Source organism: Salmo trutta, chromosome 29, assembly GCF_901001165.1.
Source record: "Salmo trutta chromosome 29, fSalTru1.1, whole genome shotgun sequence".
NCBI classification, from domain to species: domain Eukaryota; kingdom Metazoa; phylum Chordata; class Actinopteri; order Salmoniformes; family Salmonidae; genus Salmo; species Salmo trutta.
In genome coordinates, this window is record NC_042985.1 from 40,038,139 (window position 1) to 40,065,038 (window position 26,900).

Sequence of the window (26,900 nt, forward strand, 5' to 3'; positions counted from 1 at the left end):
AGTGCACTACTTTTGACCAGGGCCCATAGGGCTCAGGATCCACAGCCTACATCAGAGAATTGGGGGAGAGCATGAGAGGGGATGTAGGATGGAAAGAGAGGAGAGGTAGAAAGAAATCAGAGTTAGAATAAGAGGAAAGGAGGAGTAAGTGACAGGAGAGGTGGATTGACAGGAGAGGAATGAAAGGAAAGCGGGAGTGTCACACCAGATGCGTGACAGTTGTAAATCATGGGTTTGATTTCTGCTGTGGCCACCCATATGAAGATGTATGCACTCACGCTTTGGATAAAAGTATCTGTTAAATGTCATACAGTTGCAGTCAAATACAGTATATTGGAACCCTTGCTCTTTACAATGCAGTGAAATGGAGCAGAATTTTCAGTTCTCTTTTCATAACTGGTTGAATGGCTTTTTTTTATCCTGTAGGCACCTGCAACTTACCACAGGTGAGAGAAATTACAAAGTAAACAGATATCTTGCTTCCAACCAAATTCATTTGGATTTTTAATAATTTACTCCAAGACATATTTATTTACTGTGAAAAATCTCAATTTCAGTATTTCTTTTCTTGGTCCTGTGCAGTTGTAAATTAATCAAAAACACATGTAAACACCAAAGGTTAACAAAAAGTTATTTCAAAAGAAATAGTGAATTGTGCAATATATTTGACTGCAACTGTTTATATAATATATACTGTATGTAGCTGAATCTGTCCATGGCTGATCCTCTGGTTGGCCTGGGCTAGGCCTGGCAGCAGCCAAAACAGTTTACAAGCAGTAGAATGGATTGATTGTCCATTGACACCCATTCCTGCTCTGCTGCCAGCTCTCAGCTAATTAAAGAGTTCTTATTTCACCCATGCAACAGCAGTGCTCTTTGGCACTGTATTTACTATGTGTTTGATCTTGGTTGTATACAGCTCAGTAGAAGGTAGTAACAGCAAATCGGTTGGTGTTTGTCCCTGATTTATTTCCTAAATGTCAAAGGTCACATGTACATGTATGCCCTTAATGTAGGTCAGGCTGTTTTAGAACAGGAGATTTTTTTGGGGGGTTCACCGAAGATAGAGTGTACTTATGATGATGTGTGTACATTTATCGCAGACATGATAGTTACCTACGGATTAGTAGACATTCAGTTTCCAAAAATAAAATAAAAAAGCATTCAGTTTCCTATCTCCATTTACAACACTGAATGTATAACACTGAACACTAAACAATAGTTAACACACATACTGGGTTCATGGGGCAATTCTACGGGAAATGTTCATTCTTTCTCAATAAAGTGCTTTGCAAAAGTATTCATCCCCCTTGGCGTTTTTCCTATTTTGTTGCATTACAACCTGTAATTTAAATAGATTTTTATTTGGATTTCATGTAATGGACATAAACAAAATAGTCCAAATTGGTGAACTTAAAAATATTAAGTACGTGCATATGTATTTACCCCCTTTGCTATGAAGCCCCTAAATAAGATCTGGCGCAACCAATTACCTTCAAGTCACATAATTAGTTAAATAAAGTCCACCTGTGTGCAATCTAAGTATCTTATATACACTGCTCAAAAAATAAAGGGAACACTTAAACAACACAATGTAACGCCAAGTCAATCACACTTCTGTGAAATCAAACTGTCCACTTAGGAAGCAACACTGATTGACAATAAATTTCACATGCTGTTGTGCAAATGGAATAAACAACAGGTGGAAATTATAGGCAATTAGCAAGACACCCCCAATAAAGGAGTGGTTCTGCAGGTGGGGACCAGAGACCACTTCTCAGTTCCTATGCTTCCTGGCTGATGTTTTGGTCACTTTTGAATGCTGGCGGTGCTTTCACTCCAGTGGTAGCATGAGACGGAGTCTACAACCCACACAAGTCGCTCAGGTAGTGCAGCTCATCCAGGATGGCACATCAATGCGTGCTGTGGCAAGAAGGTTTGCTGTGTCTGTCAGCGTAGTGTCCAGAGCATGGAGGCGCTACCAGGAGACAGGCCAGTACATCAGGAGACGTGGAGGAGGCCGTAGGAGGGCAACAACCCAGCAGCAGGACCGCTACCTCCGCCTTTGTGCAAGGAGGAGCAGGAGAAGCACTGCCAGAGCCCTGCAAAATGACCTCCAGCAGGCCACAAATGTGCATGTGTCTGCTCAAACGGTCAGAAACAAACTCCATGAGGTTGGTATGAGGGCCCGACGTCCACAGGTGGGGGTTGTGCTTACAGCCCAACACCGTGCAGGACGTTTGGCATTTGCCAGAGAACACCAAGATTGGCAAATTCGCCACTGGCGCCCTGGGCTCTTCACAGATGAAAGCAGGCTCACACTGAGCACGTGACAGATGTGACAGAGTCTGGAGACGCCGTGGAGAACGTTCTGCTGCCTGCAACATCCTCCAGCATGACCGGTTTGGCGGTGGGTCAGTCATGGTGTGGGGTGGCATTTCTTTGGGGGGCCGCACAGCCCTCCATGTGCTCGCCAGAGGTAGCCTGACTGCCATTAGGTACCGAGATGAGATCCTCAGACCCCTTGTGAGACCATATGCTGGTGCGGTTGGCCCTGGGTTCCTCCTAATGAAGACAATGCTAGACCTCATGTGGCTGGAGTGTGTCAGCAGTTCCTGCAAGAGGAAGGCATTGATGCTATGGACTGGCCCGCCCGTTCCCCAGACCTGAATCCAATTGAGCACATCTGGGACATCATGTCTCGCTCCATCCACCAACATCACGTTGCACCACAGACTGTCCAGGAGTTGGCGGATGCTTTAGTCCAGGTCTGGGAGGAGATCCCTCAGGAGACCATCCGCCACCTCATCAGGAGCATGCCCAGGCGTTGTAGGGAGGTCATACAGGCATGTGGAGGCCACACACACTACTGAGCCTCATTTTGACTTGTTTTAAGGACATTACATCAAAGTTGGATCAGTCTGTAGTGTGGTTTTCCGCTTTAATTTTGAGTGTGACTCCAAATCCAGACCTCCATGGGTTGATAAATTGGATTTCCATTGATTATTTTTGTGTGATTTTGTTGTCAGCACATTCAACTATGTAAAGAAAAAAGTATTTAATAAGATTATTTCTTTCATTCAGATCTAGGATGTGTTGTTTAAGTGTTCCCTTTATTTTTTTGAGCAGTATATATATATATATATATATATATATATATATATATATATATATATACAGTGGGGAGAACAAGTATTTGATACACTTCCGATTTTGCAGGTTTTCCTACTTACAAAGCATGTAGAGGTCTGTAATTTTTATCATAGGTACACTTCAACTGTGAGAGACGGAATCTAAACAAAAATCCAGAAAATCACATTGTATGATTTTTAAGTAATTCATTTGCATAAAGAATATGCCACCACAACAAACCTGCCAAGAGAGGGCCGCTCACCAGCACTCATGGACCAGGCAAGGAGGGCATTAATCAGAGAGGCAACAAAGAGACCAAAGATAACCCTGAAGGAGCTGCAAAGCTCCACAGCGGAGATTGAAGTATCTGTCCATAGGACCAATTTAAGCCATAAACTCCACAGAGCTGGCCTTCACAGAAGAGGGGCCAGAAAAAAGCCATTGCTTAAAGAAAAAAATAAGTAAACACGTTTGGTGTTCTCCAAAAAGGATGTGGGAGACTCCCCAAACATATGGAAGAAGGTACTCTGATCAGATGAGACTAAAATGTAGCTTTTTGACCATCAAGGAAAACGCTATGTCTGGTGCAAACTCAACACCTCTCATCACCCCGAGAACATTATCCCCACAGTGAAGCATGGTGGTGGCAGCATCATGCTGTTTTTCATCGGCAGGGACTGGGAAACTTGTCAGAATTGAAGGAATGTTGGATGACGCTAAATACAGGGAAATTCTTGAAGGAAACCTGTTTCAGTCTTCCAGAGATTTGAGACTGGGATGGAGATTCACTTTCCAGCAGGACAATGACCCTAAGCGTACTGCTAAAGCTACACTTGAGTGGTTTAAGGGGAAACATTTAAAGGTCTTGGAATGGCCCAGTCAAAGCCCAGACCTCAATCCAAATGAGAATCTGTGGTATGACTTAAAGCTTGCTGAACACCAGCGGAACCCATCCAACTTGAAGGAGCTGGAGCAGTTTTGCCTTGAAGGATGGGAAAAAATACCGGTGGCTAGATGTGCCAAGCTTATAGAGAAATACCACAAGAGACTTGCAGCTGTAATTGCTGCAAAAGGTGGCTCTACAAATATTGACTTTGGGGGGGTGAGTAGTTATGCACCCTCAATTCTTCAGTTTTTTTTGTCTCATTTCTTGTCTATTTCACATTAAAAAAATATTTTGCATCTTCAAAGTGGTAGGCATGTTGTGTAAATCAAATGATACAAACCCCCCCAAAAATCTATTTTAATTACAGGTTGTAGGGCAACAAAATTGGAAAAATGCCAAGGGGGGTGAATACTTTTGCAAGCCACTGTAACCCAGCTACACCCAACAATGAAATCAGAAATTAGGGAAAGTCCAACGATGACAAAAAATGGGGAGTAGTTGCATTTAATGTCAGACAAAGATAAATGTATGCGCATGATCCAATAACAGTTCAAAAGTTGAAGAATTCAAAAACAGGATTTAACACTTACGTGTCTTTTTGTAGAGCAAAGTTTTTTGTGGAAGGTATTACACAGCGCACAGACCCCCTCGTGCACGTAACATCGTTGAGATATGCCTAGTTTCCTTGTAGGCGGGCTATTTGGTGGGAAATTGAAGCCAGTTGTATAGCCCATTGCCTGTTTCTGTTTATGAGTCGTTTATTAAATAATGTGAAACAATGTTTTGTCCGTTTGCTGCTTTTCATTAAATCATGCAAAGCTATTCTTTATGTGGCCTAAAATAAATGTGTTCATATGGGCAGAATATTATCTGGCAAATCAATATGACCTATGTCTTTTCATTTAGCCTACATTTTCCATATTATAATGAGACTATTTCAAAAGAACAGAATACCATACTTTGAGTTGATAGGCTATTAATACTAAAGATCTACCGGAGGTTGAACTTTAAGGCAAGGGCAGCTTTTAAAATGAATGAGAATTTAGTCCATTTTGTTTTGAAATCAGTATTTGTCCATCATCCCATTGGTCCTATGTTCTATTAAAAAAAATGCCTGAACGATTCAGAAGACTATAACATTGGAATGGTGTAAAATGCTGCACTACCCTGGCGAGGACACTCCGGTGATTAATAACAGTACCACAAACTAAATTTGTATTTTACACCAAAACAGGCAGACAGACAAACAGTACAGTAGGTGATACATTGCACAAGAAGTGTGTAAGCTATTTTAAGAGATTTAAGATAATGAATGCTGCTAATGAACAATAACTAGGCCCAATCGATTACCTTTGAAACTATCCTCTTTGAACTGCCATATCTGAATAAATGGGTTGGATGGATGGCTTCGATTGTCCAGCAATCGACTTGCAAGTCGTTTATGTGTTAATAATCAACATTTTCATCTTAAAAAGACTGCTAACCTCAGCATTTATTGTTATTATTACAGTGAGGGGGAAAAGTATTTGATCCCCTGATGATTTTGTATGTTTGCCCACTGACAAATAAATGATCAGTCTATAATTTTAATGGTAGGTTTATTTGAACAGTGAGAGACAGAATAACAACAACAAAAATCCAGAAAAACACATGTCAAAAATGTTATAAATTGATTTGCATTTTAATGAGGGAAATAAGTATTTGACCCCCTCTCAATCAGAAAGATTTCTGGCTCCCAGGTGTCTTTTATACAGGTAACGAGCTGAGATTAGGAGCACACTCTTAAAGGGAGTGGTCCTAATCTCAGCTTGTTACCTGTATAAAAGACACCTGTCCACAGAAGCAATCAATCAATCAGATTCCAAACTCTCCACCATGTCCAAGACCAAAGAGCTCTCCAATGATGTCAGGGACAAGATTGTAGACCTACACAAGGCTGGAATGGGCTACAAGACCATCGCCAAGCAGCTTGGTGAGAAGGTGACAACAGTTGGTGTGATTATTCGCAAATGGAAGAAACACAAAAGAACTGTCAATCTCCCTCGGCCTGGGGCTCCATGCAAGATCTCACCTCGTGGAGTTGCAATGATCATGAGAACGTGAGGAATCAGCCCAGAACTACACGGGAGGATCTTATCAATGATCTCAAGGCAGCTGGGACCATAGTCACCAAGAAAACAATTGGTAACACACTATGCCGTGAAGGACTTAAATCCTGCAGCGCCCGCAAGGTCCCCCTGCTCAAGAAAGCACATATACATGCCCGTCTGAAGTTTGCCAATGAACATCTGAATGATTCAGAGGACAACTGGGTGAAAGTGTTGTGGTCAGATGAGACCAAAATGGAGCTCTTTGGCATCAACTCAACTCGCCGTGTTTGGAGGAGGAGGAATGCTGCCTATGACCCCAAGAACACCATCCCCACCGTCAATCATGGAGGTGGAAACATTATGCTTTGGGGGTTTTTCTGCTAAGGGGACAGGACAACTTCACCGCATCAAAGGGACGATGGACGGGGCCATGTACCATCAAATTTTGGGTGAGAACCTCCTTCCCTCAGCCAGGGCATTGAAAATGGGTCGTGGATGGATATTCCAGCATGACAATGACCCAAAACATACGGCCAAGGCAACAAAGGAGTGGCTCAAGAAGAAGCACCTTAAGGTCCTGGAGTGGCCTAGCCAGTCTCCAGACCTTAATCCCATAGAAAATCTGTGGAGGGAGCTGAAGGTTCGAGTTGCCAAACGTCAGCTTCGAAACCTTAATGACTTGGAGAAAATCTGCAAAGAGGAGTGGGACAAAATCCCTCCTGAGATGTGTGGAAACCTGGTGGCCAACTACAAGAAATAACTTACCTCTGTGATTGCCAACAAGGGTTTTGCCACCAAGTACTAAGTCATGTTTTGCAGAGGTGTCAAATACTTATTTCCCTCATTAAAATGCCAATCAATTTATAACACTTTTGACATGCGTTTTTCTGGATTTTTGTTGTTGTTATTCTGTCTCTCACTGTTCAAATAAACCTACCATTAAAATTATAGACTGATCATTTCTTTGTCAGTGGGGAAACGAACAAAATCAGCAGGGGTTCAAATACTTTTTTCCCTCACTGTAGAGGTCAGAACAAGCAACAGAGTTTCATAACCAGGGGCTCAGTCCTGAAGACCAGGGGCTGACGGGGGATATGCAAATCGTGTATTTGCACGTCTGAGAAAAACATAGAATTTAAAGAATTATTTTAGAAAAGGCTATGTTATTTTACATGACTGGAGACATTACAATAATATTTCTTTATACTACAAATGACCAAAATGACAAGATACTCTGACATTGACATACTGAGATCAATAAAACAAATGACCCATGTCTTAAATGCATCCAATAGCATAGGCCAATGAAAAGAGTAGATACACTATGTACTATCCGCCTACAATATGAGGAGGAAACTATAGTCCACCAACTTTCTAGTGGCACTCACCAATCCAAGGTCCTGGTGATGTCCCTGACAAGCAATGGAAACAGAATGTGCTTCAAAACAATATATTGGCACATGAATGTTATACCTACAGAGAGGAATGACAGACCGCAAATAAGTCCTTCTGGAAGTGCACCGAATATGATGCTTTCGAAAGCCAATGTCAGAATGCTCACTCCAAGTTTTGCTGGATACGCGGTTCTTTCAGCACCTGTAACATCATCTGAAGGAGCTCCTGACATACTTTCAGGTAACATGGGTCAGGGGCAAGGTCGGACGTTTCCCATAGGTACTGTATGTCTTAACATAATAATGTCTTTATCATTCTTATTCTTGATGACAGCATGCCCAAGGCCAATAACATGGTTGCTAATCTACTTTTCTCTCTTTTTTTCAGAATTATGGAACTGCTACAATGCTGTCTTGCAAGACTTGGCGAAGACCAACAACGGAGCGGAGGGCTGACATTAAAAGTTTTTGCCGAATCTTGGCACTACTCAACCCACCATTTGGAAGTTTGAGGCATTGTAATGACCGCATCAAATAGGTGAAATGAGAATGGAGCAGCAACTTGCTGGCGTTTCTCTGCCATGGCAAAGACCCTGTTATTGCAAGCAACAGAAGGATCTTAAGTCAATGGTTCAGAAGTACACCACGACTGAACGGCTGGAGCAACTAGCATACTTGAACACTTCTTCATGACACAATTTCCAGTCTCAACGTCAACAGTGAAGAGGCGACTCCGGGATGCTGGCCTTCTAGGCAGAGTTCCTCTGTCCAGTGTCTGTTCTTTTGCCCATCTTAATCTTTTCTTTTTATTGGCCAGCCTGAAATATGGCTTTTTCTTTGCAACTCTGCCTAGAAGGCCAGCATCCCGGAGTCGCCTCTTCACTGTTTATGTTGAGACTGGTGTTTTGCAGGTACTATTTAATGAAGCTGCCAGTTGAGGACTTGTGAGGTGTCTGTTTCTCAAACTAGACACTGTAATGTACTTGTCCTCTTGCTCAGTTGTGCAACGGGGCCTCCCACTTTCTATTCTGATTAGTGCCAGTTTGCGCTGTTCTGTGAAGGGAGTAGTACACAGCGTTGTACGAGATCTTCAGTTTCTTGGCAATTTCTCGCATGGAATAGCATTCATTTCTCAGAACAAGAATAGACTGACAAGTTTCTGAATAAAGGTCTTTGTTTCTGGCCATTTTGAGCCTATAATCTAACCCACAAATGCTGATGCTACAGATACTCAACTAGTCTAAAGAAGGCCAGTTTTATTGCTTCTTTAATTAGCACAACAGTTTTCAGCTGTGCTAACATAATTGCAAAAGGGTTATCTAATGATCAATTAGCATTTTTAAAATGATAAACTTGGATTAGCTAACACAACGTGCCATTGGAACACAGGAGTGATGGTTGCTGATAATGGGCCTCTGTACGCCTATGTAGATATTCCATTACAAATCTACCGTTTCCAGCTACAATAGTAATTTACAACATTAACAATGTCTACACTGTATTTCTGATCAATTGTGTTATTTTAATGGACAAAAAAATGTGTTCTTTCAAAAACAAGGACATTTCTAAGTGACCCCAAGCTTTTGAACGGCTGTGTGTGTGTGTGTGTATGTGTGTGTATGTATATATGGGATACTTCACTCTTAAAATCAACTAGCTAATTGATCCGTGGCATGACCTTTTTAAAACAATTGCACATAGCTTAGTATCTCTGCTTTCTTACACACCTCACAGTCAGGGGTAGCCAGGAGACAGAGGTGGTGACACATTGCCTCCTGAAGTTGGGTTGCTTGATCACACTCGGCAAGGATCTCCTCCATCTTTGATGTTCCAGTGCAGTTCGGGCAATTTTAAAGTATTGATTGAGGACTTATTTGTGGAGGAACTTTTCTCGGTATTTTGTGATTTTTTTTTTATTTGTACTTCACACGACTGTTTTTTTGTATTTTAATGTACTGAACAAAAATATAAACACAACATTCAACAATTGCTAATATTTTGCTGAGTTAAAATTAATATAAGGAAATCAGTCAATTGAAATGCATTTATAGTTTTAGGCCCTAATCTATGGATTTCACATGGCTGTGAACAGGCCTTCCCTGTGGCTCAGTTGGTAGAGCATGGTGTTTGCAACGCCAGCATGGTGTGTGCAACGCCAGGGTTGTGGGTTCGATTCCCACGGGGGGCCAGTGCAAAAAAAAAACAATGCATGAAATGAAATGTATGCATTCACTACTGTAAGTCGGTCTGGGTAAGAGCGTCTGCTAAATGACTAAAATGTAAAAATGTACAGATATGCAGCTGTTGGTCACAGATACACACCCCTACCTTTTTTAGGGTATCAGAAAACCAGTCAGTATCTGGTGACCACCATTTGCCTCATGCATTTGCCTTCACATAGAGTTGATCAGGCTGTTGATTGTAGCCTGTGGAATATTGTCCCACTCTTCAATGGCTGCGTGAAGTTGCTGGATATTGGTGGGAACTGAAACATGCTGTCGTCCACATCGATCCAGAGCATCCAAAACGTGCTCAATGGGTGACATGTCTGGTGAGTACGCAGGCCATGGAAGAACTGGGACATTTTCAGCATTTTCAGTGTACAGATCCTTGCGACATGGGGCTGTGCAATGTCATCCTGAAACATGAGGTGATGGCGGCGGATGAGTGGCACGACAACAGGCCTCAGGATCTCATCATGGTATCTCTGTGCATAGCAAATTGCTATTGGTAAAATGCAATTGTGCTGGTAGCTTATGCCTGCCCATACCATAACCCCCACCGCCACCATGGGGCACTCTGTTCACAATGTTGACATCAGCAAGCCGTTCGTCCACATGACACCATACACTTTGTCTGCGGTTATGAGGCCGGTTGGAAGTACTGCCAAATTCTCTAAAATGATGTTGGAGGGGGCTTATGGTAGAGAAATTAACATTAAATTATATGGCAACAGATCTGGTTGACATTCCTGCAGTCAGCATGCCAATTGCACGCTCCCTCAAAACATGAGACATCTGTGGCATTGAGAGGTGTGACAAAACGCCACAATTTAGAGTATCCTTTCATTGTCCCAGCACAAGGTGCAACTATGTAATGATCATGATGTTTAATCAGCTTCTTAATATGCCACACCTGTCAGATGGATGGATTATCTTGGCAAAGGAGAAATGCTCACTAACAGGGATGTAAACAAATTTGTGCACAAATTATGAGAGATGTAGGCTTTTTGTGCAGGTGGAACAATTATGGGATCTTTTATTTCAGGTCATGAAACATGGGACCAACACTTTACATTTTGCATTTATATTTTGGTTTGTTGTATGTTTCATGAGCTGAAATAAAATATCCCATGAATGTTATCCACAAGGTCATTACATTTAACATTTAAGTCATTTAGCAGACGCTCTTATCCAGAGCGACTTACAAATTGGTGCATTCACCTTATGATATCCAGTGGAATAACCACTTTACAATAGTGCATCTAAAGTCATCTGACTTGTAGATACAGGGCCTCATTGATAAAATCCCAAAGTATCCCATTAAACATCTTTCTGGTGTAGAAAACAGCTTAAAGTCTAGTATACTATTTGGATAGGCTTAAAGATAGCAACACTAATTGCAGGCTGACAGCAACACTTTGTCTATGGATATGGTGGGCAAAGTCACTTTCAAAAGGGTTTGAACAAACAGTTATGTAGTAAACTCCCAAGAGAACAATGACCTGTTTTGTAGGAACTACTCTCACACACTATCATCACGGGAATAAGTGCTATTCCTACCCCCAAGACCACAGAGCCTGGATGTGGGCTTGTTTGGCTTTAGACTCACACCCCCACGCACCTGCCACTGTCATGTACAGCATACACATGTTTTTTTAGACAAACACAATTTGTACACGTATGAATTGTACACGTGTACGTACATACATCATGATACAAATCCAGTGTCTGAACCACCTGACCTCCCTTACAAAAATGTATTTGTTGCGGCAAACTTCCCACAAATTTGTGGCAAATTTGCTGCAAACTAAATAGTGTGCCACAAAATGTTGGCAGGAGTTTTCAGACGTTTGCTACTAGTGGTGAATCTGTGGCAACCTGTGGCAATAACATGTATTGCCACTAGTGGCAAACAGTTTACCAGAAGCCGTTTCTGGTGAACACATGAGTTCCAAGACCAGTAATCGGTAATGTCCAATCAGGGGGATTCTAAAAATCTGTTGGAAAATTGAAACCAACTTTCTAGCTAGCTACCTACCAAAGTTGTCCGGGGAGCATCTAACTTATTAATTCAACTTCCTAATAAACTTTTATTAGCTAAATGATGCCATGTGTTATGGGATAGAATGAAACACATTTTGTTGATACCAGTTTCAATCTGTCTGTGCCACTGACTAGCAAGTGCTTAGCTAGGTAATGTTAGCTATCATATTTTTGCAAAAATACAGATTGAGGCCTTCAATAAAATTAAGGACACCAGTCAAAGTTGTCATCAAGTCAAAGGGTGGCTATTTGAAGAATCTCAAATATATTTCGATTTGTTAACACTTTTTTGGTTACTACATGATTCCATATGTGTTATTTCATAGTTTTGATGTCTTCACTATTATTCTACAATGTAGAAAATATCAATGGCAGTATTCAGTTGGTTTTTGCATTATTACATTCTCGAAAACACTGTTGCTGATTAGCTATTCTGTTGATAATCTGCACACCACTAAATGCATAGTCTGTATCCCAAATGGTTGCCTTATTCCCTATGGGCCCTGGTCATAAGTAGTGTACTATATACTGTAGGAAATAGGGTGCCATTTAGCATGCATATGTAACAGTGTAGGTTCCGTCCCTCTCTTCGCCCCAACCCGGGCTCGAACCAGGGACCCTTGCACACATCAACAACTGACAACCCACGAAGCAACGTTACCCATCGCGCCACAAAAGCCGCGGCCCTTGCAACGCAAGGGGAAACCCTACTTCAAGTCTCAGAGCGAGTGACGTCACTGATTGAAATGCTATTAGCGAGCACCACCGCTAACTAACTAGCCATTTCACATCGGTTACACTCACCCCCCCTTTGACCTCCTCTTTTTCTGCAGCAACCAATGATCCGGGTCAACAGCATCAATGTAACAGTGTAGGTTCCGTCCCTCTCTTCGCCCCAACCCGGGCTCGAACCAGGGACCCTTGCACACATCAACAACTGACACCCCACCGAAGCATCGTTACCCATCGCGCCACAAAAGCCGCGGCCCTTGTCGCACAAGGGGAACTACTACTTCAGGTCTCAGAGCGAGTGACGTCACCGATAGAAACGCTATTAGCGCGCACCACCGCTAACTAGCTAGCCATTTCACATCGGATACACATACATAAAATAATCCACCACAAAAAAACCTAATTGGAGGCATTGCATGCCCAGAGGAATGTGGCAAGCAGTTTGATTTCACTAAATCAGAAAGTATCGGAAATAAACACAAGCTTGGCTTGTTTGAATCAGATGAAGAATCCCAGCCAATGTCAACAGACAGTAGATTTGCACATTTCCATAATTCAAAGGCCCAATCTGTGATATGGAAACAATGTATAGCCTTAAAATATGGTTTCACCTCACAGACTATCAATCCTTGCATCTAAAGCTTGATCTATCTAATTTGAGAATTCTTACATTTCTCCAGCCACATCCCTCAGATGGTAAACCAAGTGGTGTGGGGGCTTCCATTTTGATGTTTTTCTGATTCAGGATTTGGGCCTTAAACTTAATTTGCTAGTTTGTTTATCTGATATAAGATCTGCATCTCCAACTTCCTCTCACGTCTTTCTCACCTTTTTAAAACGGTCTCTTGAAATTATCTTGACCTGACAGCCCCAGTTTAACTGCAGTGTGTAGTGTGATAAAAAAATACGTATTTAACTGATCTATTTGATATTAATGGTTAACAATTAATATTTAACTAATAGTAAGACATTGCTGTCCTACTAGTGTCTGTGTCTTCATGGGCTCCACTCTAGTTCCCTGCAGCTAATCTGGGCGTATGGTCACTGGAGATGGCTTGAGTTGACAAATGAGTTAAAGACTGCGTTACATAGACAAGAATGTGTTTTACTAGAGATAGCTTAGGAGTAGAACAATCCCTCCTTGTCTCAAAATCATCCTTGCATCTGTTAAACTAAGCCAGGGTGGGGTTAAGACAACGTGCAGATAATGACAGGATGAACCCAGAGTGCGTTATGATGCTCCTTGGTCTGCATGAGGGGGGTTGAACCAACCATGGCTGAGCATTGTTGGTGTCAGCTATATATAGTACTCTGCATTTGTGTAAAGGTTAGGTTACTCGGTCCAACACTCAAGGGTGTGGGGTCGACCAGCCTCATAATTGCAATAATTAATCAATATTAAATAAAGATGATTGTTTGAAAAAATGACCAAGTCTCTCTCAGTACTGAATTTCCATGACAGTAGCCACGTCCTGACCCCAGTTTGACAACAGTGTGGAGCTGCGTCCTGACCCCTTTCCAGCTGAAGGACAGTGTGTGTGGCTCCAGAGTACACAAACCTGAGGTCAAATGGCTCACATAACCACTCACGGTCTTCTGAGAGGCAGAGAGAGAAAGATGCTCAAGTCACCATGAGCTGCAATGTGTTGCTTCTCTCAACCAGCATTGGTTAAAACTATAAAACTCTGTTTCAAGCTTCTCAGAGTGCTGATATAGGTTCAGCTCTCTGGGTCCATGTAATCTTATTCCTTGTGATCTAAAGGGCTAAACTGATCCTAAATCAGTACTCCATCTCTGAGAAACGTTGTACTGCCCCTGTTCTGTAGTTTTGTACAAATCTCAGACTAAAACAAACTGAGAGGATCAATCTGGCCTACTTTGACACTGTGAGAGTTGTGTGTTAACTGTGAGAAGTGAGTGCACTCTGTGTTTACCAAGATACAATACACAAGGTTGGCAAGCATTTCACTTTAAGGCCTACACCTGTTGTATTCGGTGCATGTGACAAATAAAATTTGATTTGAAATGACCGATAATCCTTAGGTTAGGTACAAGGTGGTACGGAAAATTAGGATGTGTATGTGTGGGTGTGTGTGTTCTTGTGTGTGCTTGTGTTGGCCTACCGAAATGTTCGAAGTGTGTGTGTGTATGCGCATATTTGGCCTACCTGTGCAGGAATAGTCATCCACTCTGATGAAGCCAGGTAGACAGTCACAGCGATGGCTGCCGGGTAGGTTCACACACGCCGTGTTAGCCTGGCAGTAGTGCATCTGGGTGGCACACTCATCGATATCTGAGAGAGTAGAACCCACACAGAGGAGTTGTCAATATATATATTGATTATGGATAGTGACAGTTGGAATGTAGAGAGGGGGACAGATACAAAGGGAAATAGAGAGTAGGGGCCGAGGAGGAATATATAACTCTGTCGCCAGCGGGGGGGGGGGGGGGGGCAGGACCGAGTTGAGGAAACCCTGGTCTAGTGGTTAGTGTTCTAAACCCCAGGCCACATGTACCTGTATCGGTGTGGGTTCAAATCTGTCCCACTACCTTTTGATACTCTCATATCCTATTTTACCCCACTACCCCTCCACGAATGTAAAACATTTTTTTTTTTAAGTTTGGAAAAAGAAGTGGAGTTCACTCCTTCGGAGAGCATCCCAAGTGACACCCTCTTCCCTTAATTTTTTTATTTAACCTTTATTTAACCAGGTAGGCCAGTTGAGAACAAGTTCTCATTTACAACTGTGACCTGGTCAAGATAAAGCAAAAGCAGTGTGACAAAAACAATAACACAGAGTTACACATGGGATAAACAAACGTACAGTCATTAACACAATAGAACAATCTGTATACAGTGTGTGCAAACGAAGTAAGGAGGTAAGGCAATAAATAGGCCATAGTGGTGAAGTAATTACAATTTAGCAATTCACACCGGAGTGGTAGATGTGCAGATGAGGATGTGCAAGTAGAAATACTAGTATGCAAAAAAGCAGAAAAACAAAAACAAACATGCGATGAGGTAGGTAGTTGGTTGGATGGGCTATTTATAGATGGGCTGTGTACAGCTGCAGCGATCGGTAAGCTGCTCAGATAGCTGATGCTTAAAGTTAGTGAGGGAGATATAAGTCCACAACTTCAGTGATTTTTGCAATGCGTTCCAGTCATTGGCAGCAGAGAACTGGAAGGAAAGCCGGCCAAAGCAGCTGTTGGCTTTGGGGATGACCATACTTATTTCCCTCATTAAAATGCAAATCATTTTATAACATTTTTGACATGCATTTTTCTGGATTTTTGTTGTTGTTATTCTGTCTCTCACTGTTCAAATAAACCTACCATTAAAATTATAGACTGATCATTTCTTTGTCAGTGGGCAAACGTACAAAATCAGCAGGGGGGATCAAATACGTTTTTTCCCTCACTGTAACTAGGCAAGTCAGGTAGCTTCAAGGTTAGAGAGTTATTATTATTTAAACACTCTGAGCACGTGGAAAGGCACTATTCTGTATATAATTATTATTATAGGAGTCATCTCTCTGAAGGAGGAGTTACAGTGAGAACAGTCACACCTAAACATGATTCATCCTACAACGGGAAAGTAACACGTGTCAAGAAGAACATCGAAATTAGCACCAACCAATCAAATCAAATTTTATTGGTCACATGCGCCGAATACAACAGGTGTAGACTACAGTGAAATGTCTACTTAAAAGCCCATTCCCAACAATGCAGAGTTAAAAAGGAAATATTTATTTGCTGAATAAATAAGGAAATAGTAACACAATTAAAAAACAACCAAGCTATATACAAGGAGTACCAGTACTGAGTCAATTTGCAGGGGTACGACGTAGTTGAGATCATTTACGTAATGCAGTATGTACAGTAGATGTGGGTCGGGGTTAAAGTGACTAGGCAATAGAATATACGCTGTCTACTAAACACTGTTTTTTTCATGACATAGACTGACCAGGTGAATTCAGGTGAAATATATGATTCCTTATTGATGTCACTTGTTAAATCCACGTCAATCAGTGTAGATGAAGGGGAGGAGAAAGGTTAAAGAATTATTTTAAAGCCTTGGGGGGTTCAACTCAATATTAGGAAGGTGTTCTTAATGTTTTGTACACTCAGTGTAGAGTAAACATAGTAGCAGCAGCGTATGTGAAGCGTGAAAGTGTGTCTATGTGTGTGTGTGGCTTCAATATGCATGTGTGTGCGTGTGTATGTTTTGTATGTGTGTGTTTTGGAGTGTCCTTTTAGTATGTGTGAGTGTGCATAGAGCCAATGCAATGCAAAACAATTAAGATAAATAAAAAATAAAGTGGGTCGATGTAAAATGTCCTGTTAGCCATATAGTTAACTGTTCAGCAGTCCTATGGGTTGTGCATAGAAGCTGTTCAGCTGTCTTTTGTTCAGAGACTTGGCGCTCTGGCACTGCTTGCAGTGCGGTAGCAGAGAGAACAGTCTATGACTTGGGTGGCTGGAGTCTTTAACAACTTTTAGGGCCTCCCTCTGACACCGCCTGGTAAAGAGGTCCTGGATGGCAGAGAGTTCGGCCCCAGTGATGTACTGGGCTGTATGCATTACCCTCTGTAGCGCCTTGCTGTCGGATGCCGAGCAGTTGCCATACCAAGCGGTGATGCAGCCAGTCAAGATGCTCTCTTTGGTGCAGCCAACTAGAACCAATTGAATTGTAAACTCAGCACGTTGCAAACATCTCCGATGAGTCGAGCAATTGCCCGTTGCGACCATCGTGCAGGAAGACATGAAGAAGCCTAGACACAAATACATTGAAGCGAAATGCGTCGTGAGTGGATAATTAAGTGCTCACCAATTACTCTGCACTTCACTGTCACCAGCAACTTGGTGCTGGGAAGTGCCCTTGACACACTGTGAAGTAGTAAGTCATCATTACTGAAATTAAAAGCAGTCTGCTTACAAGGGCCAATAAATGATTCCACTGGGTGATTATATTAGCTGTAGGAGTTGGGTAGAGTGTGTGTGTGTGTAAAAAATATAGAGTTAAATGTGTGTGTGTATGTGTGTGCATACAGTGCATTCAGATAAAAAAAAATTGTGTTACAGCCTGAATTTAAAATGGATTACACTGAGATTTGTCACTGCCGACACAATAACACATAATGTGAAAGTGGAATTATGTTTTTTATGTTGTTTATTTTTAGAAATTACATTTTAAAAGAAAAGGTTCAGTCTGCTTTCCACCAGACACTAGGAGATGAATTCACCTTTCAGTATTTTGAAAAGAATAATGGTCAAATGTTGCACAGTCCAGGTGTGGAAAGCTCTAAAAGAATTACCCAGAAAGACTCACAGCTGTAATCGCTGCCATAGGTGATTCTACAAAGTATTGACTCAAGGGTGTGAAAATGTAACGTACCAGTCCAAAGTTTGGACACAAACCTCTCTTTATTTTCACTATTTTCGACATTATAGAATAGTAGTGAAGACATCAAAACTATGAAATAACACATATGGAATTATGTAGAAATAAAAAAAGTGTTAAAAATATCAAAATATATTTTATATTTGAGATTCTTCAAAGTAACCACCCATTGCCTTGATGGCAGCTTTGCACACTCTTGGCATTCTCTCAACCAGCTTCATGAGGTAGTCACCTGGAATGCATTTCCATTTTTTTTTAAGTTCAGTTTTGTTGTGACAAGGTAGGGGTGGTATACAGAATATAGCCCAGTTTGGGTAAAAGACCAAGTCCATCTAAAAAAAGCTAAGAGAAACGACAGTCCATCATTACTTTAAGACAAGAAGGTCAGTCAATCTTGAAAATTTCAAGAACTTCGAAAGTTTCTTCAACTGCAGTTGCAAAAACCATTAAGCACTATGATGAAACTGACTCTCATGAGGACCGCCACAGGAAAGAAAGACCCAGAGTTACCTCTGCTGCAGAGGATAAGTTCATTAACTGCACCTCAGGACAATGACGCAACACACCTCCAGGATTTGTATGACCAAGAAGGATAGCGACGGTGCTGCATCAGATAACCTGGCCTCCACAATCACCCAACCTCAACCCAATTGAGATGGATTGGGATGAGTTGGACCGCCGAGTGAAGGAAAAGCAGCCAACAAGTTCTCAGGATATGTGGGAACTCCTCCAGGACTGTTGGAATAGTATTTCAGGTGAAGCTGGTTGAGAGAATTCCAAGAGTGTGCAAAGCTGTCATCAAGGCAAAGGGTGGCTACTTTGAAGAATCTAAAATCTAAAATATACTTTGATTTATTTAACATAGTTTTCACTATTATTCTACAATGCAGCAAATAGTATAAATAAAGAAAAACCCTGGAGGTTTAGGTGTGTCAAAACTTTTGACTGGAACTTTATGGAAATTACATTCTTCTGTATTTCATTTTCAATAAATTAGCAACCATTTCTAAAAACATGTTTTCACTTTGTCACTAGGGGGCATTGCGTGTAGAACAGTGAGAGAAAAAATCGATTTAATCCATTTTGAATTCAGGCTAACAAAACAAAATGTGGAGTAAGTCAAATGGTACGAATACTTTCTTAAGGCACTGTATGTAAAAATGTTTTAGCTAAAGGTGGGCTGTACTGTACAAGCTGTATTGCATGTGGGCCCTAAACAGTAGTCGGGAATGGTACAATACTGTATAAGTAAATAGCCTTGCACAAACCTTGGCTTGTGGTAGCCGGAATGGTTAATGGGAGCAGGATCTCTTGTTTCTGTAGCGTGAGGCAGCTGATGTACAAGTACACACCCTAGACAGAATGTTAGTCTATAGCAGGGCCTTATCCCCAATATACCTCCTTAATGCTGAGTGCCAAGCAGAGACACATTCTGTCCCATTTTTACAGAAATAGGAAAAGAGGGAGAGGGATGAGCGAGAGAGAGAGGAGAGAAAAGATTAAAGGCACACACCAAGCCCGGGAGAGATTCTGACACAATAATACCCAGGTAATACTGTATCATGGTAGATTACAACCATGCTAAGCACATAATTTTTCCTCTGCTAATGTACCTTGAAAGTCATCGTTATAAGCATTAAAACACTGATTGAGTTAAGGAAAGCTTTGACTATGTACAGACTCAATGAGCATAGCCTTGCTATAGAGAAAGGTTGCCATAGGCAGACCTGGCTCTCAAGAGAAAACAGGCTACGTGCACACAGCCCACAAAATGAGATGGAAACTGAGGTGGACTTCCTAACCTCCTGCCAAATGCATGACCATATTAGAGACACATATTTCCCTCAGATTAAACAGTCCCACAGATCATTTGAAAACAAACCCAATTTTGATAAACTCCCACATATATTGGGTGAAATACCATATACTATGTTATTACAAAAAAAGGTTTTAAATTCTCTGGTGATGCCAATGCGGAATACTATCAAATGCTTCTCAAAGATGCCCTCTGGTGGTCAAACTAGCAATAACTTGCAGTAACAGAAGAAATGGGCTGAGAATTAAATGACGTGCCACAGAATGCTGCAGCAGCACGCAGGGTGTGCCGCAACTTTTAAGAAACTTGGCTTAATTAATTTGATTAATATTATGGTGTATCCATTAAGAGAAAAATTGTCAGTTTATAAATTCAGACCGTTGCCCTCTCGGAGCGCACACTGGACGTTCGAGCCAAGAAGTAGGGTTGATTTGAGCATTCTGGCCTTACAACAGCAGTCAAGCACCCAAGCTAACCTTGGCTAGCTACTTCCAGACACAAATGAGACCCCTCTGACCATTTTACTCGCCCTAGCAGAGCTGGTAAAGCAGTTTTCGTGTTAACCAGAGCGTTGGTGACTGTAAATGTGCTGCTGGAAACAATTTAATTATGCTTTTTTCACGACGTTTACTGACACCGGCCATATTCAACAGGTGTTGAGTGCTGGTAAAGTAATTATTATGCGCTCTGGTACACTCAGACGAGAGTGCTCTGAAATCCGTGTAGATAGTAGGCTGGACACATTACATTTTTAACAACGTTCTTTTCTGATAAAAACAAGTTCATAGCATCTGCCGTGGAGCCCAGTTTCATAATATGACCATATTTCCCAGCTGCTTGCTGTCGTTTTGAATTAATTGCGAAAAAACAGGCCTTATTTTTGTGCATTTTTCAGCCTGCCAGCTCCTATTAGTTCTATTGAGCACCGTGGCAAGAACTCGCCTTCTGAACGTTCTATTCCCAGTTTATGGTTCAACGTCACAATGCCTGCTTTGCTATTGTTGGCAATGTGACCTGTTCACGTTGTTTTAGAGTTAAAATGTAAATAACAAAATGTAAACAACAAAAATAATACTTGAACTCTGAGGTCTTCCCATTGTTTCCTATGGGGGAAATATAGGCATATCTGTCTATTTCGCCAAATATCTCGCAATGTGGATATTTTGTTTTTTTCAAGTCGGGTGTAACCGGTGTGAAATGGCTAGCTGGTTAGCGGGGTGCGCTAATAGCGTTTCAATCAGTGACTTTTGTCATGTTCTGACCTGTAAAGGTGTTATTTGTTAGTGTTTAGTATGGTCAGGACGTGGCAGGGGGTATTTTTGTTTATATGTTTCGGGGATTGTTAGTCTATGTGTATAGACAAGGGGTGTTTGATTAGAGTCGTCAAGAGGTTTGGTATATGTTCTATGTTAGGGCATTTTCTATGTTTATTCTAGTCACTCTGTTTCTATGTGCAGTTTTGTTCTTGACCTTCAATTGGAAGCAGCGGCTCCTCGTTGCTTCTGATTGAAGGTCCTATAATTAGGGGTTTGTTTGTATTGTGGATTGTGGGTAGTTCATTTCTGTTTAGTGTGTTAGGATACGTGACAGGACTGTTTGGCTGTCGTTTGTGGTTCTTTGTGAAGTGCCTTTTTCATCCAAAATAAAAGATGAACAAATTCCACGCTGCACCTTGGTCCTCTTCTTCCAAAGACAGCCGTTACAGAACTACCCACCAGAACCGGACCAAGCAACAGAAGAGGGAGCAGCCAAGGAAGCAGGAGGATTACAGGGAATCGTGGTCATAGGAGGAAATCCTGGCGGGAGAAGGTCCGTGGTGAAGGAACGGTGAGGACCGGGAGAAGTACGTTGGGACACGGCTAGCAAGGAAGCCTGAGAAATGTTTTGGGGGCACACGGGGTGGGTGGCTGGGCAAAGGATGTCCCTGAAGCCAACACCTTGTGCTTATTATGGGGAGCACATGGAGTGGAGAGCACCGAAGTACGAAGAGGTACGCAAGATCTCGCCCATGTGCACGCACAGTCCGGTGCATGTGATCTCAGCCCCAAGCAAAGGCCGTGCTAGAGTGGGCATCCAGCCTGGAAGGAGGATGCCAGCCCAATACGTCTGGCCACCGGTATGCCTCCGAAGTCCAGGCTACAGGACACCTCCTCTATGCACGGTGACCATCAGGCCCTTGCATAGCCCAGTCCGCCCTGTACCAGCACCCCGAACGTACAGGACTACTACTGCCATCCAGCCAGGACGGGTTGTGCAGGAGGTGAGCTCGAGACTTCTAGTACTCACCCAAGGCCCGGTGTATCCTACTCCTGCTCCTCGTAGAAGCCCTCAGGTGCGTGTATCCAGTCTGGCTCCTCCGAAGCCAGCACCGCGCACCAGGCTTCCCGAGCGGCAGCCTAGTCCAGCTCGACCTATCCCTGCTCCCCGCACAAGCCTACAGGTGCGTGTCTCTAGTCTGACTCCCCCGAAGCCAGCACCGCGCACCAGGCTTCCAGGACAGCAGCCCAGTCCAGCTCGACCTATTCCGGCTCCCCGCACAAGCCTACAGGTGCGTGTCTCCAGTCTGGCTCCTCCGAAGCCAGCACCGCGCACCAGGCTTCCCGAGCGGCAGCTCAGTCCAACTCATCCTACTCTTGCCCCTAGCACTAGCCCTGAGGTACGTGGACCTAGTCCGGCGTTCCCTACGCCAGCCCCACGTACCAGGCCTTCAGTGCACGCGCCTTGCCCAGATGGCACAGCGACAGCGTCTCGCACAGAGTGCCCAGCGACAGCGCATAACCCAGAGTGGCAGACAACAGCGTCTCAGTCAGAGTGTCCAACGACAGTGCCTCAGCCCGAGTGTCCGGCACCTATGCCCGAGAGAAGTGGCCCACAGTCCACGGCCAGAGTCACACGACAGTCCAGGGCAACCAGAGTCTGCCAAGAAGAGGGGTGAGCAAGTGGCGGAGCAAGGGATACGTTCCGCTCCAGAGCCACCTCCGTAGGGACGAGTATGCGGGAAGGGGGGAGCGTTGCAGAGGCATCGTCGGTGACGGTGGCCGCCCTCCCTTCCCTCCCATATAAGCTGGGATTTTTTTGTTTTGGGGTTTATTTTAGTATTTTCTTTTTGTTAGGTGCATCCGGGGTTTGCACCTTTTGGGGGGGAGGGGGGGGTACTGTCACGTTCTGACCTGTAAAGGTGTTACTTGTTAGTGTTTAGTATGGTCAGGACGTGGCAGGGGGTATTTTCGTTTATATGTTTCGGGGATTGTTAGTCTGTGTATAGACAAGGGGTGTTTGATTAGAGTGGTCTAGAGGTTTGGTATAAGTTCTGTTAGGGCATTTTCTATGTTTATTCTAGTCACTCTGTTTCTATGTGCAGTTTTGTTCTTGACCTTCAATTGGAAGCAGCGGCTCCTCATTGCTTCTGATTGAAGGTCCTATAATTAGGGGTTTGTTTGTATTGTGGATTGTGGGTAGTTGTATTCTGTTTTGTGCTTATCACCTGACAGAACTGTTAGTGTCGTTTCCGTTAATTGTGTACGTGTTTCATTTGTTTCTCCTTCAATATTAAAAAAGATGAGTATACACTTCCCTGTTGCGTCTTGGTCCTCCACACACGACAAGCGTTACAAGGATGGAATTCGTTGTAGCCTAATTGTTTTTTAGTAGGTTTCCTCACTACTTTCCTTCCAGCTATACCATTTCTTAATATTATTCAGTTCCTTTGGCTTTGATGCCTTACGATTGAGTATTGCTCTGTTCAAATAGACTGTAATTTTGCTGTGATCTGATAGGGGTGTCAGTGGGCTGACAATGAGCAGTGAGAGACTCTGGGTTGTGGTCAGTGATAAAGTAGTCTACAGTACTACTGCCAAGAGATGAGCTATAGGTGTACCTACTTTAGGTGTCCCCTCGAAGCCTACCATTGAGTATATACATACCCAGCGTGTGACAGAGCCGCAGGAGTTGTGACCCGTTCTTGTTGGTTATGTTGTCGTAGTTGTGCCTAGGGAGGCATATGAAGCATGAGGACTTGCAGCGAGTGGTGAACTTCATCAACAACTACACAGTGGATAATGCAATAGTATTACCAGGACGCCGGCCAGGACACACATTTTGATTATTTAATTTACCTCCAACGTGATTGGCACTACTTTTATTGATCTCACATTAGTTCTGTATTTTCCAGAAGCTGTTAAGTCAGCCAAGCTTAAGAAACAAGAGCGGCATCTCCTGCTTGTTCAGAGTGAACGGTCTGTCTACCAAAAGATGGTTGCTGACTGCAAGACCACCTGTCAAGACAATCAGTTGTCTATGGGGGCCCCTACTTAATCACAGAGGCAACAAAGAGACCAAAGATAACCCTGAATGAGCAGCAAAGCTCCACAGTGGAGATTGGAGTAGCTGTCCATAGGACCACTTTAAGCCATACACTCCACAGAGCTGGGCTTTACGGAAGAGTAGTCAGAAAAAAGCCATTGCTTAAAGAACAAAAATAAGCAAACATGTTTCGTGTTTGCCAAAAGGTTTGATGAGACTCAAAGGGAGATTTTTGCCCATCAAGGAAAACGTTATGTCTGGCGCAAACCCAACGCCACCCCGCACACCATCCCAGGGACTGGGAAACTGGTCAGCAGGGACTGCGAAACTGGTCAGAATTGAAGGAATGATGATGGCACTAAATACAGGGAAATTCTTGAGGGAAACCTGTTTCAGTCTTCCAGAGATTTGAGACTGGGATGGAGGTTCACCTTCCAGCAGGACAATGACCCTAAGCATACTGCTAAAGCAACACTCGAGTGGTTTAAGGGGAAACATTTAAAGGTCTTGGAATGGCCTAGTCAAAGCTTAGACCTCAATCCAGTTGAGAATCTGTGGTATGACTTAAAGATTGCTGTCCACCAGCGGAACCCATCCAACTTGAAGGCGCTGGAGCAGTTTTGCTTTGAACAATGGGCAAAGATCCCATTGGCTAGATGTGCCAAGCTTATAGAGACATACCCAAGAGACTTGCAGCTGTAATTTCTGCAAAAGGTGGCTCGACAAAGTATTGATTTTGGGGGGGTGAATAGTTATGCACGCTCAAGTTCTCTTTTTTTGTCTTATTTCTTGTTTGTTTCACAAATGTTTTGCATTCAAAGTGGTAGGCATGTTGTGTAAATCAAATGATACTAACCACCAAAAAATCTATTTTAATTCCAGGTTATAAGTCAACAAAATAGGAAAAATGCCAAGGGGGGTGAATGCTTTCGCAAGCCACTGTACCTTATGGAACAGCAGGGACTGAAAAGCGACACACACACGCACAGACACATGCATACACACATACACACGATAACATATGCACTATACACACATGAACACATGGATTATGTGTTGTGTGTGTGTGTATATATGGTAGTAGTGTAGTGGCCTTAAGGCACACACTTAATGTGTTGTGAAATCTGTTGTGAATGGCTTGCAATATTTAAAAATGTGTTTAACTGTGTGTTTAATTTGGCTGGACCCCAGGAAATGGGGATCCATAATAAATAGAAATACAATACATTTCTCCAGTTTTGCTCCTAATGAAAGGCACTGAGGCTTAATATGTGAGATGTCTCATAATCTACAACATGCTACTACAGATAGTACTCAACGATTGCCCATGAATGTGTAACAGCGGTTTCGTCTTTCTCTCACAGACAATACCTCTTGGATACAAAGACGTTGATGACTCTAAAGAGGAGATGTGAAAGGTCCTATAACAATCTCCCCTTGTATCAAAGTGACTCAACCTCATTGTACCACATGCAAGTATTACCTTTGTAAAACGGGTAGTATTTATTTATTATTATTATTTATTTTAATTTTACTATATACACTGGGTATACCAAACATTCAATGTCCATCATTGTCTCCAGGCTTACAAATCATTATTTAACCTGTCTCCTCCCCTTCATCTACACTGATTGAAGTGGATTTGACAAGTGACATTAATAAGGAATCATAGTTTTCATCTGGATTCACCTGCTCAGTCTATGTCATGGAAAGAGCAGGTGTTCTTCCAGAATTGCACTAGGCCTTTTTGTGATGCTGAGTGGTATGCGGAGCCTGAGAGTTTAGTGTAACAAGCAGAGGGCCAAATGGATTCCACCCTGGTCCTTTCATCTGTGTGACATGTGTTTCTGTGTTTCATCTTGATCATGCCACTGGAGGCGACTGAACACTGTGACTAAATCCCCTCCCTTATCTCACAATTACTCCACACGCACACGCATGTGCACACGTACGGACACAACACGCACGCCCACCACACACAGGCACCCACAACAATAATATACTGTACACACACTCACCCTAACACATGAACTAACACAAGCACAATCACCAAATCAACACACACAAGCACACACACTTAACACAATACCAAATGACCAATAACCAGTGGTGCATTTAATTAGGGGGATTTAGAATGCAGGCCCCCTCTTATCTCCTTTCTTCTCATCTAAGGGGAAGCCGTGGTGCAGGAAATGTCCTCCGTATAGAGATTTAGGGGCCTTCTAAAGGAACGTGCTGTGTTGCCGACGTCTGTCTTGTTACAGGCTCTTATCACACTTTTTCTGAAATGACTAACAAGGATGCATTCCAAATGGCACCCTATTCCCTATATAGTGCACTACTTTTGACCAGAACCCATAGGGCTCTGGTCAAAAGTAGTGAGCTATAGGGAATAGAGTGCCATTTGGGACACAAACCACGACTAGAGAGAAGAATAGAGAGCAATTCCACCCTTCTTCTTCACAGACAAACAGCACAGCTGTCATACCCAAAAGCATGGGGAGACAGTGTAGTTTAAAGCGTAAGGCATGGCGTTCAAATTTACCTGATGCTAAGCTAGTGACGACTTTGTACTATTTCTACTCACAGACTGATGAGCACTGGAAGACGTAATCTGACACGCAAGACATGCACACACACACACACACACACACACACACACACACACACACACACACACACACACACACACACACACACACACACACACACACACACACACACACACACACACACACACACACACACACACTTACTTAGTCTTATATAAATCCTCATGTATTCAGAACGAGGCGGCGGTATGTGTCTATCCATCCACACAATCCACAGGATTGCCTCTCTTATTGTTGAAATACATTGACTGGAACGAATTGCAAACA

At 42.7% G+C, this 26,900-nt stretch overlaps 1 protein-coding gene across 1 annotated transcript in view; it reads right to left on the bottom strand.

The window, feature by feature from the left end:
- The window catches only part of LOC115167609 (protein kinase C-binding protein NELL1-like), a 500,899-nt gene that overhangs the window by 150,207 nt on the left and 323,792 nt on the right, over positions 1–26,900 (bottom strand). The window contains exon 13 of the mRNA XM_029722201.1: positions 14,667–14,792. Within this exon, the coding sequence (XP_029578061.1) occupies positions 14,667–14,792 (126 nt within the window). The remainder of the gene's footprint in view (positions 1–14,666; positions 14,793–26,900) is intronic.